Source organism: Eleginops maclovinus, chromosome 4, assembly GCF_036324505.1.
Source record: "Eleginops maclovinus isolate JMC-PN-2008 ecotype Puerto Natales chromosome 4, JC_Emac_rtc_rv5, whole genome shotgun sequence".
Lineage (NCBI taxonomy): Eukaryota > Metazoa > Chordata > Actinopteri > Perciformes > Eleginopidae > Eleginops > Eleginops maclovinus.
This window is the reverse complement of record NC_086352.1, coordinates 10,432,766-10,453,309: the sequence shown is the minus strand read 5'-3', so window position 1 is coordinate 10,453,309 and position 20,544 is coordinate 10,432,766. Positions and strand designations below refer to the sequence as shown.

General features: G+C 42.7%; 1 protein-coding gene across 3 annotated transcripts in view; it reads left to right on the top strand.

Annotated features, from left to right (window-relative positions):
• Positions 1 to 18,010, top strand: part of insyn1 (inhibitory synaptic factor 1) — a 48,986-nt gene extending 30,976 nt beyond the window's left edge. For all 3 annotated transcript variants that reach the window (XM_063882527.1, XM_063882525.1, XM_063882526.1), the window contains one exon: positions 16,571 to 18,010. In XM_063882527.1, the coding sequence (XP_063738597.1) occupies positions 16,571 to 17,392 (822 nt within the window). In that variant the 3' untranslated portion in view covers positions 17,393 to 18,010. The remainder of the gene's footprint in view (positions 1 to 16,570) is intronic.
• Positions 18,011 to 20,544: the final 2,534 nt, after the last annotated feature.

The following is a 20,544-nucleotide window of genomic DNA, read 5'->3' as shown; positions in this document are numbered from 1 at the left end:
TTGTTTCAATGTTACGCTTTAATGGTTATTAAATCTGTCAGGGAAAAAAAAATCGTATCATTCTCTCACTAAGGACAGACTGTTCGTGATGGAATATTTTGGGAAAATGTGTGATATCTAGCTTATTCATTGTGACTTCTCAATGGGCTTGGTTTAAACCTGTGAAATCTCGCTATGCTGTATGTACCATGGAAATCCACAAACAGGCAAAAATGTATCTTTTGAAACATGCACAAATATTAGAAATTAAAATTGGCTGTTGATCAATCATTTTATACTGTGTATATTTCGAGGTGCCAGCTAAGTTAGCATCATTAACTTTCAACATGCTAATACAGAGAGCTACAACACAAAGAAGAGTCCAGAGCATGTTGTTGAGCTGCTCTGTCTGGTAGAGGCAGGGAGAGTTCATTTACATTTTAGTGAGGGATTTACACTTGGCATGTTGTTGATGGATATGTCTTATTTGATCAGTGTGTATGAGTTCGGCATGTGAACGACTACAGCTGCTACACACTTAACCAGTGCAGTTATAAAAAAGTTACAGCCATGCACAGCAGATTCATGGCTGATTTCTTAATAAAAGCGGGGACATGCCAACAGAATTTATTACAGCGTAATACATTGCTGCAAATAAAGCAGAGCTGCAGATGTGGTCTGTATGCTGAATGGTTTGGGTAGTCATGGACAGTATATGTCAGCATTTCTGCTGCATTGCTAACAGCTATCTCCAAATTATTAGTATATTCTATGTACTCATTCACTGCAAACTTCTTAGCATGTGTATCTATGTGTGTGGATATGTTTATTCAGGTTTCACTATGAATCAAACTGAAATAATGCCTCAAATTATTTATTTTAAAAAGAAGTTGGACTTTCTGATGTTATTGGGGTAATGATAATTCTCCCTTCAAATGAAAGTATAAAGTTGTTCTCGCTCCATTAAAATGATTGAAAGTGGGGATAATTGTTTTCCACTTTCAGACCAAAAAATGGCATTAATGCTTTTAGTTCTTGTCCCTCTAATTGTATATCTTACTGTGCAGTGTTTGGATTAACGCATGTTCTCTATTGTTTGGATAGTTTTATACTGTATTTTCAAAGTGAACATTTTGTCACGAAATGTCAAAAAATGATAGGTTTGTTTCTTTCAGCAATAGCCATGCATTTACATTCAGTAATTACGCCTTCACATGCGTGTCTTACTTACGGAGTGTTTACAGTAGTAGTTAAGCATGCTTGATGTTACCAAAGATCTCAAAATTGGGACAAGTCTTTAGGATTACAACTTTAATCAAGTCATTGCTTCCTAACTGGGAGATCAAACTGCTGTATAAGAGACTTTTGAAACCCTTATACTGGTTGTTTTAGACTATCTTATTCAGAGAGTTTTCTAGAAGCTCACACCTTTCAGCGACAGGATCAGCAGCCCTCCTTGCTTCACATAGCAGCTTGCATCAGACAGAGTGACAGTATGGACACTCAACACACATTCTGGCAATAAAGAAATCAACCATGATGTTATTCACACATTTTGTAAGAAATAAAAAAACTTCATGTGCCTCCTTATAAACAGTGTGTTTAGACGATCGCAAAAAAAACTGTGACTTGTTGACATGGGTGACAGTAATGTTGTCAACAGCTGAAAACAGTCTGGCAGCTGTCATGGATACCTGAGTGATTAACACTAAGCCGCATGGCAGAGTTGTCCAATTTTACACATCCACACATCTGATCCTCCGGCAACAGTCTGTATATTCACATCTTGTTTTTTTTTTCCTCACCACAAACAGAGCAGATAGATCTAACTGCCAGATATTGTAGGAAAAACAGTGAGAACATGTTCTCCTCTGATAAAAAACTGTAAGCCTTCGGGGTATTTTTTTTTTTTTTTTGCCACCTTGGTGTGTTATTCTAGATTTTTGGGGGTGTGTAAATCCATTTACACCCCTGGAATTGTAAAACACCCATTGCAGCCGCCTGGAAACTGTCATTAGGCAATATCATCTGTCTCTAGCCCTAGAAGAGAGACATTGATAGTAGGCATATCAAGAGTTTGGCAGGAAATATTTTTAATAACAAAAACAGAGTACGTAGGTCGAATGGTAACACTGGACATGGACCATGGTTCTTACACAACCATAGAAAGTGCTCCGAACGGAATGGGCTACTGCGGAAAAAACGTTTTGCTGAATGTGGAGTTTGCAGCTTCATCCTTACTTATGATGAAGGCATTGATGGCTGTGTGTGACTGCATACGATAATGCTGAGTAAGGTTGAGTAAGGTTCAAATCAAGGCTATTTTTTTAAAGATAGGAATGTTCCTTATGGACCCAAAAGGGAGAACAAAGCTGCCAATCAGATCCTAAAAAGCTGCGTAAGTTAAAAGAGAAAATAACTCATGAGAAAGATAATTTTCTTGCCAGCCAGTCTTTCACTTGCTGCCTAGCTGTCTCTCTCTGTCCTTCCATATTTGTGTATTCTTTCTTTGTATTACAACTATTTGAAGTTGACAACATACTGTATATCGATGCTTGCTGTTTCAATTAGACTTTTAAAAGGCCATATATGAATATGTTTTGGTCTCAGTATCTTGTAAGCTTAAATGTATACGAGTCAAATCATTTTGGCTGTAGACCTTGGACTAAATTAGCCCTTTTGTAGAAAATTGGTTAAAAGTGGTTCAGTTTCTGTGGTTGAGACAAACATAAAACACAATTCAAAGTGTTGCTTACTTTCTTTGAAGTTTAAATGATTTTCTGTCGTATACAGAACCATTACAACAGGAACACCAATAACTTAAAAGCTATTCACAGCATCTGATTCAAACAGGCTCTGACAGCTCACACATTTGTATACCATGCCGTGGAATGGGGTGCACTGTATTCAGAATTACCTGAGGTATTGTTGTGTTAACAATTTACTTTAACTACTGTAAAAATAAAGTAGCATTAGTCAGCAAATTGGGATATCTATAGAGCTATGGATCTGTACTTTCTTTTTTTGCTGGCCTGTAGACAAAGGGGTAGTGTGAAGAGTCAGGGTCAAGGATATACTGATGCTTGTAGTGTTCCTGGTGAGATTCTCCCCTTATTCCAGTATAGGTCAACTTTGTTTACCATCTAACCATAGATTTCCAGTGCTCTGACAAACTGTAATCACTTTAAACCTTCACTGGCCTCTTACAGGAAGACACCATGTTGTTAATGAAAACTCTACTGAGTCATTAAAATAGGTCAGTGTGTCCTGGCTGCGCTCACATGCACACCTCTTTTTCCTCACGTGTGACCAGTGCGACCTGATAGCGCTCGGGCCTAATCCGAGCGCTATCTCATGCAAGCAGACAGACTGAGGAGCCCCGTAGCGTGGCACTACCATCTTTTTCTGGTCATTACCGGAGCTAGGCCTCTCAACACGGATAGAAGCAATGAAGGAGAACCTCAATAAATGATCAGTGTGCTCTGCCAGCACCAACGCATGCTGCATCTGCTGCCTCCCTGTTGCTAGAAGACAGAGTTCCCATCTTGCTCCCTCACTGATAGTACAACCCATAAACTCTCCGGCATAATAGTATAAACCTTCCAAATTTGCCATGCAGCAGGTGGATGCGTCTGCCCAGTCAAATGACCTAAATTTGGCTAAGAAAGTGGTTGATTTTCCAGACCTCAAGGACTGCAGAAGCCCACCTCTTCTGAAGCTGCAGAGGGATAAATGAGGCCCATTATGCAGTGAAGTTTGTAATGATGCTTTTGATTAGTGTGTTGTCAGGAGGTATTGGCTCTACGCTCATCACAGTGTTGTTTAGCACTTTAAAGACCTTCATAAAGATGAGTGTTTTTTGAGAAAAGATGAAAAAGCAGGGGGCATGTGCCTAATGAAGTCTCAGGCTTATAGCCCCTCTCATGACAGGATAATTACACCAAATGCTTCCAGCGAACACTTCAAAAGGACACTTCATCCCTGTGCCAACACCACGCAACACATCTCACCAATCAAGATGGCCTGACCTAAATCAGGTCCCCGTTGCTCGTCTGTAATGTGTCCCGCCCACGGACCCACTGGACCTCTGCAGAGTCAACTGCATTAGAGTCACAACCACACAATGTTAATGATTTGCATACAGGAATTAGTCTTGCTGGCATTGCTGCAGAAACATTTTGACCAATGGGATTTTAGGCACAGCTGTAGGAAATGCACAGCAATGTTAAAGTGATAGTCCACAAAAAATCTGCATTTTTACATCTAGTAATTCAAGTCCTTTTACAAGGCAGAAAGAAACTCAAATCAAAATCACCTCTAAAACTAAACTACTGGAGCATAATATAGTACTCTGATTGCTATCCATCTACCGTCATTTATTAACAAAATAAGTCTTAACATGGTCATTGTACATGACCTTGTTGCGATTACAAGTAAACATCTGCACTGGTCAGTGCGTGCTAGTCAGCGTCCTGATTCACAAATCCGCCCTGAGCTAACGGGCCAACAGCACTGTTCGGATGTTGCACCGTTGTGCATGTTGTTCACATACTGCTGGGTAATATTAAGTTCATAACGAGAAATTGTAAATGCTCCCAAAGTGCTGTTTCATCCAATAGTGAATGTGGTGTCTGGAAGAGATTGCACACAAGTTTACGAGTCACAGGACAATTTTTCTAGTGAATCCTGTAAATATGTTCTCTCAGAGTAGGTCGGGGATGATAAATTAGCTTCTGGGGGATACGATAAACTATATCGCCATGTAGTAAGTGGTTAAGATGGTTCCCTCTTCAACTCTTGAGGGGAATTAGATTGAGGGGAAGTAAGCTAGGGGTAAGGAGAAACTGCAAAACTGCAGGAGCTAACTGCATTAAAACAATATTTGCAAACGTTTTACTTACAAACCAGCATGCAAGGCTATTTTGATAATTGCTGAGACTTCCTAACTGGCATAAACCGCTTTAGGCTTTGGAAGTGCTGCGCAGGGGCGGGCTGGAAATCTATTATGACATGTTGAGAAAGAAATAACACTTAGATGTGTTTGCATGGCTCCACTAAACATATTTTAGATTTTCCCAGGAAGATAAGCAAAGCCATGCATAATTAAAAAGAAGAACAGCAAACTTCCCTCAGTCTTCTCTGAAAATGAGTCCTGGAAGAACGGGTGGTGCAGGAACAGATGGAGAGAGGCCACTTGAACACAGCGTAATGAAGCGATACGCAGAAAATTCACTCATACAGCGTGCATTTCAAATGAACCCAGTGAGGGTGTCATGTCTCATTTATTTTGGTAACTCACACCTGATGTATTTTTTACATATGTATAGGGAACATTCTCACCATATTTTTGAGTTGTTTTTGATTTGCTGATAAATACTAGAATATGTAAGACGGGACACGCATTAAAGTGTGATCATGAAAAACATGTTAAAGATTCACTTCTACATCTTTTATGTCCATAAGACATGCAAAGGATGGCAACCTCCATCTGTTTACTAGACAGAAAACAGAAATCTTTTGATACAGAAAGCCATCAATGCACATCAAAACAAGCTATTCCTTTTAAACATCTGTTTAAAGATCAACAGAGTGATTAGAACATGTGGTAAATATTCCCCTACTCAGAGGTAATTTTACACACACATGTTCACATTTGCTGATTTTGACCTCAGCCTGTACACTAAACATTAATAGTGGAATAAGGTATTCCAGTACTGATGTTCCAGTATATTTTCAAAAAGCATCTACAGAGCACAGGCGCTGACTTGGGGGAAAAGAAACAGCTACCACACCGGCAATAAATAAATCATGATACCAGTTGGATCTGAATATTACAGAGAAGGACTCTTGTAATGATAGTGGACCGTATGGAATCTATTTCCCAAATCACTACTCCGCCTGAGAAGAGGCTCTTCTGAGATTTTTTACATTACTGACCATCACTCAGTGTAAGATTATCCTTGTCTGTCTTTTCCATCACTGTACCTTTCTGTCACAGAAAAGGCTTCAAGTGCCCTCTTTCACTCTGACCCTCAATTACCCGGCCCAATCATCTCAGACAGGTGTTGAGGTACAGTAATAAACCCTTGCCTGATGCTGCCTGTCTTTTAAAGCACCTCTGAGAGCTCTGAAATGACTGAACTCGCTGTTGATCAGGTGCAGTGACCACAGTTGACTCGCGGCTGCCGGCTGATAGTGTGCAGTGAAAAAGAAACAGAAGAACAATGTAACAGCACCACGTACTGCTACGACGCGGTAACCGTGCTTCTACAGTGGAAAGATCATAATTATTCTAAAACATTGAAAGGAAAATGTTATTAGCTATGATTTGTGTGCTTAACACTCACATATGTGAGTCATACAAGGTTATATTCAATCTCATAGTTTTTAGTAGCTTCCACTAGACACCATTTACAGTAAAGAACGCAAGTTAAGTTGTCAGCAGCGGCATCGAGAGAAAATTAAAGACTTAAGATAAATTCACATCCCCAGCACTTATACTCATGCTTATACCATACATTACTGCTTAACTGTGTTGCAAATGGAGTATTTTCAGTCACAAGGATGGGCCATCGATGCATCATAAACTTTGTAGAGTGTTAGCGTCATAAAGCCAACAGGGGGATACACAGCACAACTCGAGAGGTTTATACCAAGCTTCAAGCCGCTTATACTAAATATTTTAATGGGGAAATAAACTAGGAAGAATCCAAGTTACTTTGCCATAATTTAGTATTGACTAAGAAATAAAATAGGCCTACATTGCAGGCATTGTAAGAGGCTATGATACAAAACTGTCAGTCAGTCAGTGTGCAGACATCAGTCAGTTTGAACATGTCGAGTGTGTCTTCCACCCACACAGGTGTTTTCAATTACTCTGGCTGATTAAACTCGTGCACAGGATCATGAAGAGTTGCTGCAGTAAACATGAGCTGGTAATTGCATAGGAAATGAGCACCGGATTAATCATGTTTACTCGTGCAATGTTTGGTTAATTCTCTACTCTTAAATGGCCTGTAACTACATAGTTTCACTATGACAAACACCATGGGATAATCTCAAAGACACATTTGGTACCTTCTACACTGATGATGGTGTATGGGATGGACATGATCCCAGGTAAAGTGATTAAAGACACATAGACTGTTACTGTCCATTTTTGACTAATTCATTTTACACTTGTAGGGCAGATAGTCAATGACCATGTGTCCATGCATCCTTTGTGCTAAAGCAATCTGCTCCTCCAATTCACTCCATAGCTCCTTCATCAGACATTATTTGACAAGAAAAATAGAGTGTTCATTATTGGTGCATAGAAGGTGTACTGCATTGTGACCTAGAAAGATTTGACAGAACCCCTTTGAGCTGAGAAGCTTATCAAGCTAAATTATCTTACATACTACAGGCAGGGGTCAGGATAACCGGCAGAGGAAGTTTACCGTTATTACTCGGGAATGCATTACAATGCAAAATAAGCAGGGTCACAATCCACTGCAGAGAAACAGCCACATGTTTGCCCATGTTTAGCGACCAGAAAGTGCGTATAATTCCCTTTCCAATGTCACAGTACAATGTTTTATGCAACTCTCTTAAACACATCTAAAGAAATGTATTAAAAAAGGACCTTCTGTATTTGACAGCTACAGTAACCAACCAAATAGTATATTTTTGTGTCATTGCACGCTTGTAATGTACATGAAGGATCATTTATTAACTCATTGATTAAATTAAGTCCCTGACTCAAGATTTCAGCCCCCTCTGGTACTGAGAAACGTTTTACATTAACAACTCCATGAGAACAAAGTCAGCAAATCACACCGCAAACATGATGAGTAATTCAAGGATTAGAGGATTCATAGAGCCCAATTCCCTCCAGGCCGTCTGCCAATAGAGAAGCATGGTCCAGGTACTCGTGAGTTGTACGATGCCACAACTGGCAGATCTGCAGAGAAGCTCATTGACAAATTTGCCAATGCCATGCGTGTAGGAATATGCAGCAAGATATACATGCCTAAAAGTATAAAGTACCTCTAAAGAAATAAAACGCACTAGTAAGGAAAATAGCAGCATCCATCCATGCGTCACAGTTTCTTTCTACTAAATGTGCCGCCTGTGATATAAATCAGTGTATTTAAAGTTCCTGTTTGCAGATTTTTGTCAGATTAAAATCATCATCTTGAGATCTTTGCAAAAGATCATCACCCTCACGGATGTCAGTTGCCATGTGTTCTGGACCCTATTCTTTTTTAAGCTGTGGCTTTTATTTTATCGAGTCGCATTTATTTGTTAGTACTTCCGGTCAAACCGGAAGTGGCTATTCAGGAAGTGATTCCAATGCCTACTTAGCTACCGTAACACTAAAAATCATATCTTCCACCATCCTCGTCTTGCTAGCTGTATAATCGCAATGTTTGTAAGTACTGCAGCTTGTTAGGTCCTTAGCTACGCATCAACAGCATTGTTTTGGTTATTGGATGGTCGATTTGTACCACTTTATACGGCACTAGCTATGTTTTCCCTATCTGTTTATTGTCTGTGGAGTGATACAGCAAAGCTCCAACCTTTGTGCACTTAGTTATTGCAATATGTTATATTGTGTATTTGTATTTTTAGTGCATCCAGTTTCGTAACTGATATATATATTTACATTTGTGTTTCAGTTTCACTCTTTGAATTTGAGTAAACATTCATAATCGGCACCCTGCTTCATGGAGTTATTCATTGACAATTAGTTTAGCTGAACTGGATAGTGGGATTGCTGCTCAGATCCACCCAGACCAGTACAGTGAAAAAACAGCATAACATCAAGCTGTAAGAAAGGAACGGCTGGAAAAAAGACCGAAGGACTGTCATACAGGCCCCGAGCAAGCCTCCACGACACCCTCCCCTGACGTCTTAACCTCAGTGAACACACACATCTCGCCTCATCATGGCAGAAGGGGGCTATGCATACACCACAGTGCCTGAAGAACGTTTCCAAGAAGAGGACCACAAGTCAATACGGTCTCGTTCCTCAAAAGCATCACGCAGTTCTTCATCAACCCAGACCGCCATCAAAGCCCGAGCCAAGGCAGAAGCAGGACGCTCCAAGTTTGCCTACGCTCAGAGGGAAATAGAACTCAAAGTAGAGAAGGCCCGCCTCGAACTAGAGAAGGTCCGCCTGGACGCCACCCTAGAGGCTCTACAAGCAGAAAAGGAAATGGATGCTGCACTGGTAGAAGCAGAAATACTGGAGTCAGGTTTGATAGACTCAGACCATCAGTCACACCGCAGTAGAGGTTCTAACTCTCTCTCACCCCAGACACGACTCCAGCGTACAGAACACTATGTACAGGACCAACTCAGCCTGAAGTCTAACTCACACAATCCACATGCCTCATCTTATCAGGGGTTACCACTAGTTACGAGCGACATAAAGCAGCCTATTACACCCATGCTTTACTCACCCCTGCCTATGAAAACAGAGGCGCTCTGGCAGAACGATCGAGGGATGGATGGAAGAGGTCGACAGCGACCCCTTGACGATCGCCATGGCAACCAGGGCAGAACGGTCAACCAAAGCAACCCTGACACCTCCATCACCAACGACCTTGCCAGGTATCTCGCACGGAGCCAGTTGGTGACCTCAGGGCTAACCAATTTCGATGACAAACCAGAGAATTTCTGGGGATGGAAGTCCACCTTTTACGGCGCCACCACAGGTCTGGGCCTGTCTGCAGGAGAAGAGCTTGATCTCCTCATCAAATGGCTTGGCAAGGAGTCCTCAGAACAGGCAAGAAGGCTCAAAGCAGTCAACATCAGGCACCCCCAGGTCGGATTGATGATGGCTTGGCAGAGGCTGGAAGAGTACTATGGCTCACCAGAGGCAATTGAAAGGGCTCTGTTTGATAAACTGGAAGACTTTCCGAAGGTGACGTACAAAGACCCTCACAAGCTCCGCGACCTGGGCGATCTGCTCCTAGAACTCGAAGCTGCGAAGATGGACGGCTACTTACCTGGCCTGTCTTACCTAGACACCTCCAGAGGAGTGGCTCCCATCGTCGACAAGCTTCCATTCAATCTCCAGGATAAATGGGCTTCATTTGGGTCCAAATACAAGGAAAAGAACAATGTGGCTTTCCCCCCCTTTACTGTGTTTGCTGACTTCATCCGCAGGGAAGCCAGAGTTAAAACAGATCCCAGCTTCAACCTCCCACCTTCCCGCACAGCAACCGAAAAGAAAGAGAGGTTAGACAGACATACGAAGACAGCCATATCAGTACACAAGACGCAAGTGTCCCCCACAGAGAAACCTGTAAACATCGACCCTGGGAACCACTGCCCCATCCATGACAAAGCCCACCCACTGAGGAAATGTAGAGGCTTCAGGGAGAAGACCCTAGAAGAGCGCAAGCAGTTCCTAAAAGACAATCACATATGTTTCCAGTGCTGCTCCTCCACAGCCCACCTAGCTAGGGACTGCGTCACAGAGGTAGACTGCAAGGAATGCGGCAGCAACCGCCACACCTCAGCACTCCACCCAGGACTAGCTCCCTGGAAGTCCAAGTCGTCTCCCCCCGCTTCAGAGAACGGGGAGGAGGGAGAACAAGCGGACAACCAGGAAGTCACCACCAAGTGCACGGAAGTATGCGGAGATGGAATGAGTCTCAGGGCATGTTCCAAGATCTGCCTCGTCAATGTCTTCCCCGAAGGACGAAGGGAGGAGTCTAGAAGGATGTACGCTATCTTGGACGAGCAAAGCAACCGTTCCTTGGCGACGTCGGAGTTCTTCAGCATCTTCAACGTGGCGTGTAGTCCATCGCCATACACACTCAGGACATGTTCAGGACTCAAGGAGACAGCTGGGAGAAAGGCCCGTGGTTATGTTGTGGAGTCAGCCAACGAGAAGGTCAGTTTCCCTCTCCCCACACTCCTCGAATGCAACCAAATCCCAAACAACCGTTCGGAGATCCCAACCCCCAATGCTGCTCGACACCACGGACACCTGAGACGGATCGCAGATGAGATCCCACCTCTGGTTCCAGATGCACACATACTCCTGTTGCTCGGTAGAGACATTCTGAGAGTACACAAAGTAAGAAGCCAAATAAACGGTCCACATGACGCCCCATTCGCCCAAAAGCTGGACCTTGGATGGGTCGTTGTCGGCGACGTGTGCCTCAGGGGAGCGCACAAGCCGCCCCATGTCGGAACATTCAAAACCTCCATTCTGGAAAGTGGACGGCCCAGTTTCCTCAGCCGATGCAACAGCAAAATCCAGGTGAAAGAGACGTTCGCCCACAACTACTCAGCGTTGGACACCACAGACAGCACACAGACACTCGATGGAGAAAACCTGGGTCAGTCAGTCTTCCTTCACACAGCCAATGACAACAAGCGCGCTCCTTCAATGGATGACCTGAGGTTCCTGCAGATCATGGACGACGAGTATCGACAAGACAAGTCCAAAAGTTGGGTTGCACCTCTTCCTTTCCAGTCCCCACGAAAACGACTGCCCAACAACAGGGAGTACGCCAAAAGCCGTCTCAACTCTCTCCGCCGCACTCTAAGCAAGCAGCCACAGATGAAAGCCCACTACCTAGAGTTTGTCGGGAAGATGCTTACCAACAAGCATGCAGAGATCGCTCCACCTTTACAGGAAGGCCAAGAGTGTTGGTATCTCCCATCATTTGGAGTATATCACCCAAAGAAGCCAGGACAGATCCGTGTGGTGTTTGACTCCAGCGCACCTTACAAAGGAGTCTCTCTCAACGACGTACTCCTCACAGGCCCTGATCTCAACAATACCCTCTTAGGGGTGCTCATGAGATTCCGGAAGGAACCCGTTGCCATCACTGCCGACATTCAGCACATGTTTCACTGCTTCATGGTGCGTGAAGACCACAGGGACTTCCTCCGCTTCCTGTGGTTCCACAACAACGACCCGGACAGTGACATTGTGGATTACAGAATGTGCGTCCATGTCTTCGGCAACAGCCCATCCCCCGCCGTCGCCATTTACGGCCTGAGGAGAGCAGCCGAGGAAGAAGAAAAGAACTTCGGCAGCGACGCAAGAAGGTTCATCGAACGAGAGTTCTACGTAGACGACGCACTAAAGTCCTTCCCTACCGAAGCAGAGGCCATCAGTGTCCTCAGACGTGCTCGAATGATGCTTGCAGAGTCCAACCTCAGGCTGCATAAAATAGCCTCCAATAGACCTGCTGTGCTAGAAGCATTCCCTCCAGAAGATCGTGCCAAGGATATCAAGGATCTCAACCTCCTCACCGATGACCTCCCTCTACAACGCAGCCTCGGAGTGTCCTGGAACATTGCTTCGGACACTTTCACATTCCAGGCCATGGACGACAACAAACCATTCACCCGTAGAGGAGTGTTGTCTACGGTAAACAGCCTGTATGACCCCCTCGGCTTCTTAGCCCCTGTCACAATACAAGGCAGGCTGCTCCTCAGAGACCTCACCAAGCAAGCCGAGGACTGGGACTCACCCCTCCCCGGAAACAGGGAAGCTGAGTGGACCAGGTGGAGAGACTCATTAAAAGACCTACAGGTGCTCCAGATACCCCGCACCTACACATCTTTCTCTCCCTCTAGTACTCTCCTCAAGGAGCTTTGTGTCTTCGCGGACGCCTCTACTACGGCCATCGCAGCAGTTGCTTATCTGAGAGCCACCACTAAAGAGGGACAGACTGAGGTCGGTTTCGTCTTTGGAAAAGCCAAGCTGGCGCCTCAACCAGACCTCTCTATCCCTAGACTGGAATTGTGCGCAGCAGTGCTTGCAGTCGAGATTGCAGAGTTGATCGTGGAAGAGATGGACCTGGAGGTCGACCGTATCACATACTACTCAGACAGCAAGGTAGTCCTTGGGTACATTCACAATCAAGAAAGGCGGTTCTTCGTCTACGTGAACAACAGAGTTCAACGGATACGACAGACCACATCCCCAGACCAATGGAGGCATGTGCCTACCGACCACAACCCAGCTGACCACGGGTCTAGGTCTATCCCAGCGGCCTTATTAAGCAGCACAACATGGCTCTCCGGACCAGCCTTTCTTCGGAATCCATCTCCCCATCCTCTCCAACCTCCAAGTAGGAGACATCGTCCTGATGAAGGACAATCAAGCCAAGAGAAACCAGTGGCCTATGGCTATTGTCATGGAGATTCTTCCAAGCCAGGACGGGGTCGTGAGGAAAGTGGACATCAGAGTCGTCAAGGAAGGCACCCAGAGAGTCTTCTCCCGTCCCGTGACCGAAGTGGTCCTCCTCCTTTCTCCACAAGACTAGTACTTTTGGTTTTATCTGGGCTCGTTAGAGACCCCAGGGGGGGGAGTGTTCTGGACCCTATTCTTTTTTAAGCTGTGGCTTTTATTTTATCGAGTCGCATTTATTTGTTAGTACTTCCGGTCAAACCGGAAGTGGCTATTCAGGAAGTGATTCCAATGCCTACTTAGCTACCGTAACACTAAAAATCATATCTTCCACCATCCTCGTCTTGCTAGCTGTATAATCGCAATGTTTGTAAGTACTGCAGCTTGTTAGGTCCTTAGCTACGCATCAACAGCATTGTTTTGGTTATTGGATGGTCGATTTGTACCACTTTATACGGCACTAGCTATGTTTTCCCTATCTGTTTATTGTCTGTGGAGTGATACAGCAAAGCTCCAACCTTTGTGCACTTAGTTATTGCAATATGTTATATTGTGTATTTGTATTTTTAGTGCATCCAGTTTCGTAACTGATATATATATTTACATTTGTGTTTCAGTTTCACTCTTTGAATTTGAGTAAACATTCATAATCGGCACCCTGCTTCATGGAGTTATTCATTGACAATTAGTTTAGCTGAACTGGATAGTGGGATTGCTGCTCAGATCCACCCAGACCAGTACACCATGTTTGCAGTGGAGAACACTTGATCTTTTGGTGAACATTTGTTTGCATTTACAGTCTGCAACTCATAATTCCTCTTTTGAAGTTAGACGGAGAGTGAATAAGGACTTTAATTATAGGCACAGATAATAATGTGTGTTGTGGATACACCAGCAGTTATTAAAACCAGAAAAGAGCCAACACAACAAATAATTACAGAGTCCAAAACACAAAGAATTATGTTCTAAAAATCTCAGATTAAAGCTACATGTTCTCTGCTTTTCTCTGGGCCTTATTGCTAAATGCTAAGCGTGTCACAATAACTACTCTTGTTGGACGATCTATTGACTGTGAAATAACTGCAATAATCAATGGTTGTATTGTCATTTTATCCCATGGATGTAATGACACTATATTAATATTTCATTATAACAGAAACTCTCTATTCAAGTGCCAAGAATATACAATGCTAATCCAGTTTATTAAAGGTTAGGAATGAGTTGGCATAAAGTGCAAAGTAACCACATATCAACTATATGTTAGATTTAAGTAATAAAAAAAACTTGAACCCTTAATCACACCGGAGTTGCGGACGGAAAGTTAACATAAAAATGATCGAGGTCCTGTCCAAATCTTGCTTTAAGTCAATAACTTAATTATTATGACAAGCCTCCTGAATGGTTTGGGGAAATGTATCATTTACAAGCCACACGAACACTGGGTGTTTGCATTTTGCAATAGATTGTTGTTGAGAGCAGAACATGCTGATTGAAGGTGCTAAAATGTCAAGTATAGAGGGCTTGGTTTTTAGGTGTTGTCAGCAAACCAGTGTGATTTCACTGAAGTGCTTTCTATTCATCAAACACTCACCGCTGTGGCTGCTGATGACTGAAGCATTGAGGTTAATTTTTGACTAACCATGAATGAAATGCTTTTACCAAGTACATTTCCATGCAGCAGGGGACATTTGGATTTTATTTAGTTAGACATGGACATTACAAGAGCACTGAAATTAAAATGTAAAAGCATAAAAAGCACTGGGTTAAGTGTTTGTGCCATAAAGCTATACGTCTGTGTAGCTGTGTAGGTTCAGCTCATTCATCCTGGTAGCTGCAGTACAACATCAAGGCAAAATGAATGAGCCATTGTGCTGAGGAAATACTGCTTTCACCATTCATCTAAAAGTCTCCTTTCTCTCTCAGAGCTTTAGAAGTATCTTTGACAAATCTTCACTGAAACAAACATTCCAGTCGATATTTACATTTGTCTTGATTTAGCATAAAGCTAATTTACAACATCTGTCCATAGGAGGCCTTGGCAGAAATAAATACAAACCATTAACAAACAAGTAAAGATTTAAAGATGGAAACTATTGTAATGGCAAGCTGTAAATGCAAACACAGATCTATTCGCAGCTGTGACTAAATCTGAGCCTTTGTTAAACTGCCCGTAGGGGACACGTATATCGTATGTAAAGCATCTGGAAATGTGATAATGCGTACCCAGTAAGCTGTCAGAGAGATTTATTTTAAAAGGGAGATTTATAATTAAAACTTTTCTATTTCTTTTTCATACTTTTCTTAACTTTTGTCATCAGTGTGAGTCTATTTGCATACTATAAGAGTAGAAGGCAAAATATCTATGAGATTTGAATATGTAATGCTTCTTAGAGTATAGCATTAGAGGGCGTAGACCACCGCAAGACTCATCGATGCATTCACGTACTGTTTGATGGTCCAATTAACTGAATATATATTTCATTCTTCAGTACTTGGGTGTGTTAATTGGCATTCATTTGTTAAATCAGACTTACAAGCCTTGTGTTCATGTCTCAGAGCACTTGAACAACACAGTAATAGCAATGTTCATGTTCAATAGCCCTTGAATGTAATACAATGCCTAATGTGACGATAGTGAAACTCAAAAAGGACTTGGTTATTCTTTGGCCCATGCTTCACCATTTCACCAAAGTTCATAAAAATCAGGCCAGTAGTTTCTCTGTAATCCAAACCCAGACGAAAACATTAGCCCCCTGGTGGAGGTTATAATGAACCCCCTGTGAACATTAACGGGGCCATGTAGAGTTTTCTTGCAAACAAACACTAGCTATATTTACATTCACAAACACCTCTTGTGTATTTTGTAGGTCTAAAATATTATCTTTATCATGAAGCATTTGTGAAGTGATTGTGCTGGCATCTTAAATCTTGCATGAACAAAGCTGGCCGTCTTGTTCCTCCCTGCCTTTCAGGGAGCATTGCTGCATATCTTGCTGTGTAACTGGCACCCGTTTATAAAGGTAATAGTAGAACAACATGAACTGACTGATTGCAAAACAGCTCTAAAGAACTAGTAATGCAATTGTGTTGCCAAAATACCTGTTTTATGGTGTTTTCATGTAAAAATCAAACCAAAACTGTGAGAAATAATTGCTTCTTTTTTTTGGCCACTTGAAACTGTTTTCACGTTACCAGGCGAGGTAAATAACACCTGCAAAACAAAAGTTTGTACCTAATGTTGTTGCAAATCCATCCAGAAGTTGATATTTCTGGTCCCAAGTGGTGAAAAGCATGACAAACAGACCAATATTTCCATCAATAGAGCCATGTCGCTAAAAATAAATGTGTAGATAAGCATCTGGTTCTGTATGTAATCTCTCTCTGGTACTAAAATGGTTTCTCTATACAGTATCTCATCAGCTTTTCCACCTTTTTCTATTGCAGGTGGTGGGTCAGATCGATAAACTAACGTCCGACTTTGACTTTGACCTGGAGCCAGATGACTGGACGGTGGCCACAGCCAGCAGCACGTCCAGCAGTGAGCGAGGGTTGGGAGAGGCCTTCCGGCTGGACTTCCTCAATGCAGATGTGCTCTCTGATAGCTGGGAGTTCTGCAGCTACCTGGAGGCTGCTGGCGGTGCTTGCCGCATTCCTGGTGAGCAACCAGGAGATCTGCGAACGGAGATGGGCCGCGGGACCATCCCCACCCAGACGCAGACCCCCACCCCGCCCCCCTCCACTGCCTCTGTCTACTCCCAGATGAACGGCGGCCTGCCCATCCCCAATGGGCCCCGCATTATTACTCCAGACTCATCCAGCGAGGAGGCGAGCAGCTCCACTCACAGCCACAAGACTTCTCGTACTTCTGGCACAAGAGAAAGGGTCCGCTTCAGTGACAAAATTCTGTACCACGCATTGTGCTGTGATGATGACGAGGAGGAGGAGGAGCAGGAGGAATTACAGGAGGACAAGAGCGGCTGTGCGACACCAGATAGCGAAGGTGAACCCAGTCTCCTGTCGAGCTCAGTCGGCCCCAAACGTTCTTCCTCTGAGCACTCACTCCTCCATAACTGTCTGGACCCTTCTTATGTTCCCTCGCCAATGAAGGGGACGATGGGAGCCCACACACTACCCAGGAAAGGTCTCTTAAACCCGGGCTGCCGCAAAAAACTGTTACGAAATAGCAGCACACAAACTGTCTCTGACAAGAGCACCCAAACTGTACTGCCCTATATTCCAACCAAACAGAAAACAAAGGACCACTGAGAAAGCCCTACATTTATCATAAAGCTCATGAAGAGGACTGTGCATTATTTAATATTAAATACATAGCTCATAGATTAATACACAAATAAATTAATTACTAAATAAATAAATGATATATGGGAAATCACTCGACTACCTAAAGTTATTCTGAGGCTCAGGGAAAACTCGATGAAATGAAGGAAAGCAGATCACTATGATGAAAATTTGGTGGACCAAAAGGTTAGTGCCTGTTCTGATGTTAAAAAAAAAAAACACTGAATGGATTCCCTATGTGTAATCATATGAAACAATGACAGACATTATAAAAGCAATCATTTTTACAAGAGTATTTAAGTGTTCTAAATTGGAAATGAGGTATGGAGAGGTCCTTTCCCCTCCTCATACAATAGTAGAAGTCACAAAAAAAAGAAAAAGGAAATGCTTGTTCCTATTATGTGGATACAAAACGCTGCACATTCTGTATTCTGAATCTGTATAAACATTGTCTTTTTTCATGTTCCAGTTATTTCAAATGTCAAGGGGATTGTTGCTTTCAGCGGGATAATGTATCTAGACATGTCAAGCCTCTTCCTCTCTTTGATGTCAACAAACAAGTTTGAGCGAAACGCCTGAAAACAACACTATTTACCTGCCCTTGGTTTTTTTTTATAAAGCATCTCCATGTGATCTCTTCTCAGTCTGCTGCAGAATCGTAAGAGTGGCAGGAAGAAAAACTGGTATATATGAAGTAGTGTGAGAATGTGCGGTCAACAAATGGGGCATTTCCAATTTTTTCTCTTCGTCTGTGCCTGAGGGCGATGTCATTAGACCCGAGATCCGAGCTAAATAGAAGTCCAGAAAAAAAAAGAGCTAAAAGGGTTTTGTCTCTATTCAGTTGCCCAGTGGGGAATTGAACTCAGCAGCGAAGCATTTTATTCACAGGGCTAACGCCAATAGCCATTCCTGATCAATATGTTAGAGGGAGGTTGCAATGAGAGGTCTCTCTGCTGTGCTGCAAGCCACTCTCCAGGGATCTGTGAACAAAAACTCACAGTCAGACCTATTTACTTACACTGAGTGAAACAAAAATTAGATATGTGGCCCTAAAGAACTGACATTTCAAAAAGTGTGCATCCAGCAGCGAGAGCTGACGGTGGAAAGAGAGAGTGTTCCTGTTCCCAAGCAATAACCCACCCCGGGGAAAGGCTTTGTGAGCCTGGTCCCCTTATTCTTACTTTCCTCATGTTGTGTTTTCAAGTTTGAAATGAAAAAAACTGTAAAATGTCATAGTCCTAAAGAGGAAACTCCTTGCTGACTCCTCTGAAGCTGACATTTGTGCCTCTGATCACATAATGTGAACTTAACCTTCCGCAGGCAGAAATGATCAGAAGAATCGGATTTATTTACATCTTAAAATATTTATTTCATGAATCTATGTTTTGAGTTTGCTGAATTCACTCTCACAATGAAACAGTAAAACAAACGAAGCCTGTAATCTTTGTATTCAGTTATATAGAGTTTCAACTCATAATCACATAGTTCTTTGTTGTTGAAACAACTTATGAGATGATAGTTTTCCTGTTAATGGAACACAAAAGTATGTTTTACATTACATTATATTACATGTACATGAATCATTTTACGTTCTCAAATTATCAAAGCAATTTATGGAAATCAACAGACTAATAATCAATAACATAATAATCATCCTAACAAATAATGAAAATGTCATTGCAATGCAAATAGAAAACGTAATGGAACAACTCTCAAACATTTGAAATGGAAATACTTGTTGAAAACGTGGCTTAAAATAAGCTTAGTCACTATTCAACAATTTACAACAAAGTGATTTTCTGATGCAACCCTGGATACCAGACCTGGTATTTCCGTGAGTCTATTTCTATCATGGATATACCCAGACTTCTAAAACTGGCCACAGCAACACAGTAGATTATGAGGTTCTCTGGAGAAGCACATCAATAACAGCCCACCTCTTTGTTTGTGTGTTCATGTATAACAGTTATTGCATAGTGCACTGCTTAGGGGAATTACAGCTGTGCTGTTTAGGCAGCATCAAGTCTCAAGAGCGTGATATAAGGGAAGCAGAGTGAGCACTTTTGCACCAGGCAGCCTGGTAGGAGTCGTACAAGCATCAATTGGCCTGAAGCTGATGTGCTATACATGCATAAGAAGTAATTCAGTGTTTTCTTCCTTGCTTTTGTAACGTTTTCCTTTTGTCTTGCTCTGGCTCGGTTAATCCCAAGTACCTGTGAAGAAAGAGGCACTGAAGAGGGATCAATGGCTCACTCCCCAAAGCATTGGCTGCCATTTCCCTGCTAGATTGGGGACCAACAGGTCATCACAGCCATTAGCATAAACAAACAAAGCTATGCCGACACACAGGCAAAGCATCAATTACAGGAAAACAAACTAAGCTCTTATTATGATGCCCATACACCCGCCAGACATTACAAATGCGAGGGGATTTTCTTTTTCCTTTTCCAATCTAAGGATTGTATAGGGCATATCTGCAATGAAATCACCTCTCCAAATATAGAGCAATTTGGCACTGCCACAGAATACATTATCATTGGGGACAGATTTGAGATATTTGGACAAAACATTAGCAACGTCTCTTTTGCCAACAGGCTCATTATTCATCTCTAATAGGGCAGAGCTTTGTCCTCAGCTCTCTGTAGGACAAGGATGGGCGGCATCCAAAGGTTATGAAAACCTGAGCACACTGATGCCAAATCATCTGCCTACCAGGAAGATCATTTTGTGATGCCACTGCATACCAAACAGATGTTGTGTGTCCGTGTACGAGTGCACATGTGCGTATGCATTTCCCCTGCCTTTGTGACCGCACTGTAGGGAGATAAGTGCTATTTTTCAGAATAACACATCGCCTCATGTTTAATTTCATATTTCACTGTCAAAGCAATTAATGGAGATCAATACAAATAGATGCTGCACGTCCCCCCTGGATGTCATTTGGACGGACTCATCCATAAGAGAAGATTAAACACAATCTATTTTAGAAGCCTGCAAATTGAGTCATGCCATCTGTGTTTTGACATTGGCAGTGGGCATGTATTAGTTCACATCCCTGATCAATCTTCTAATCACTGCCAGCGGGACACCCTCTCTGTTGAGTGACTGACAAATAGTGT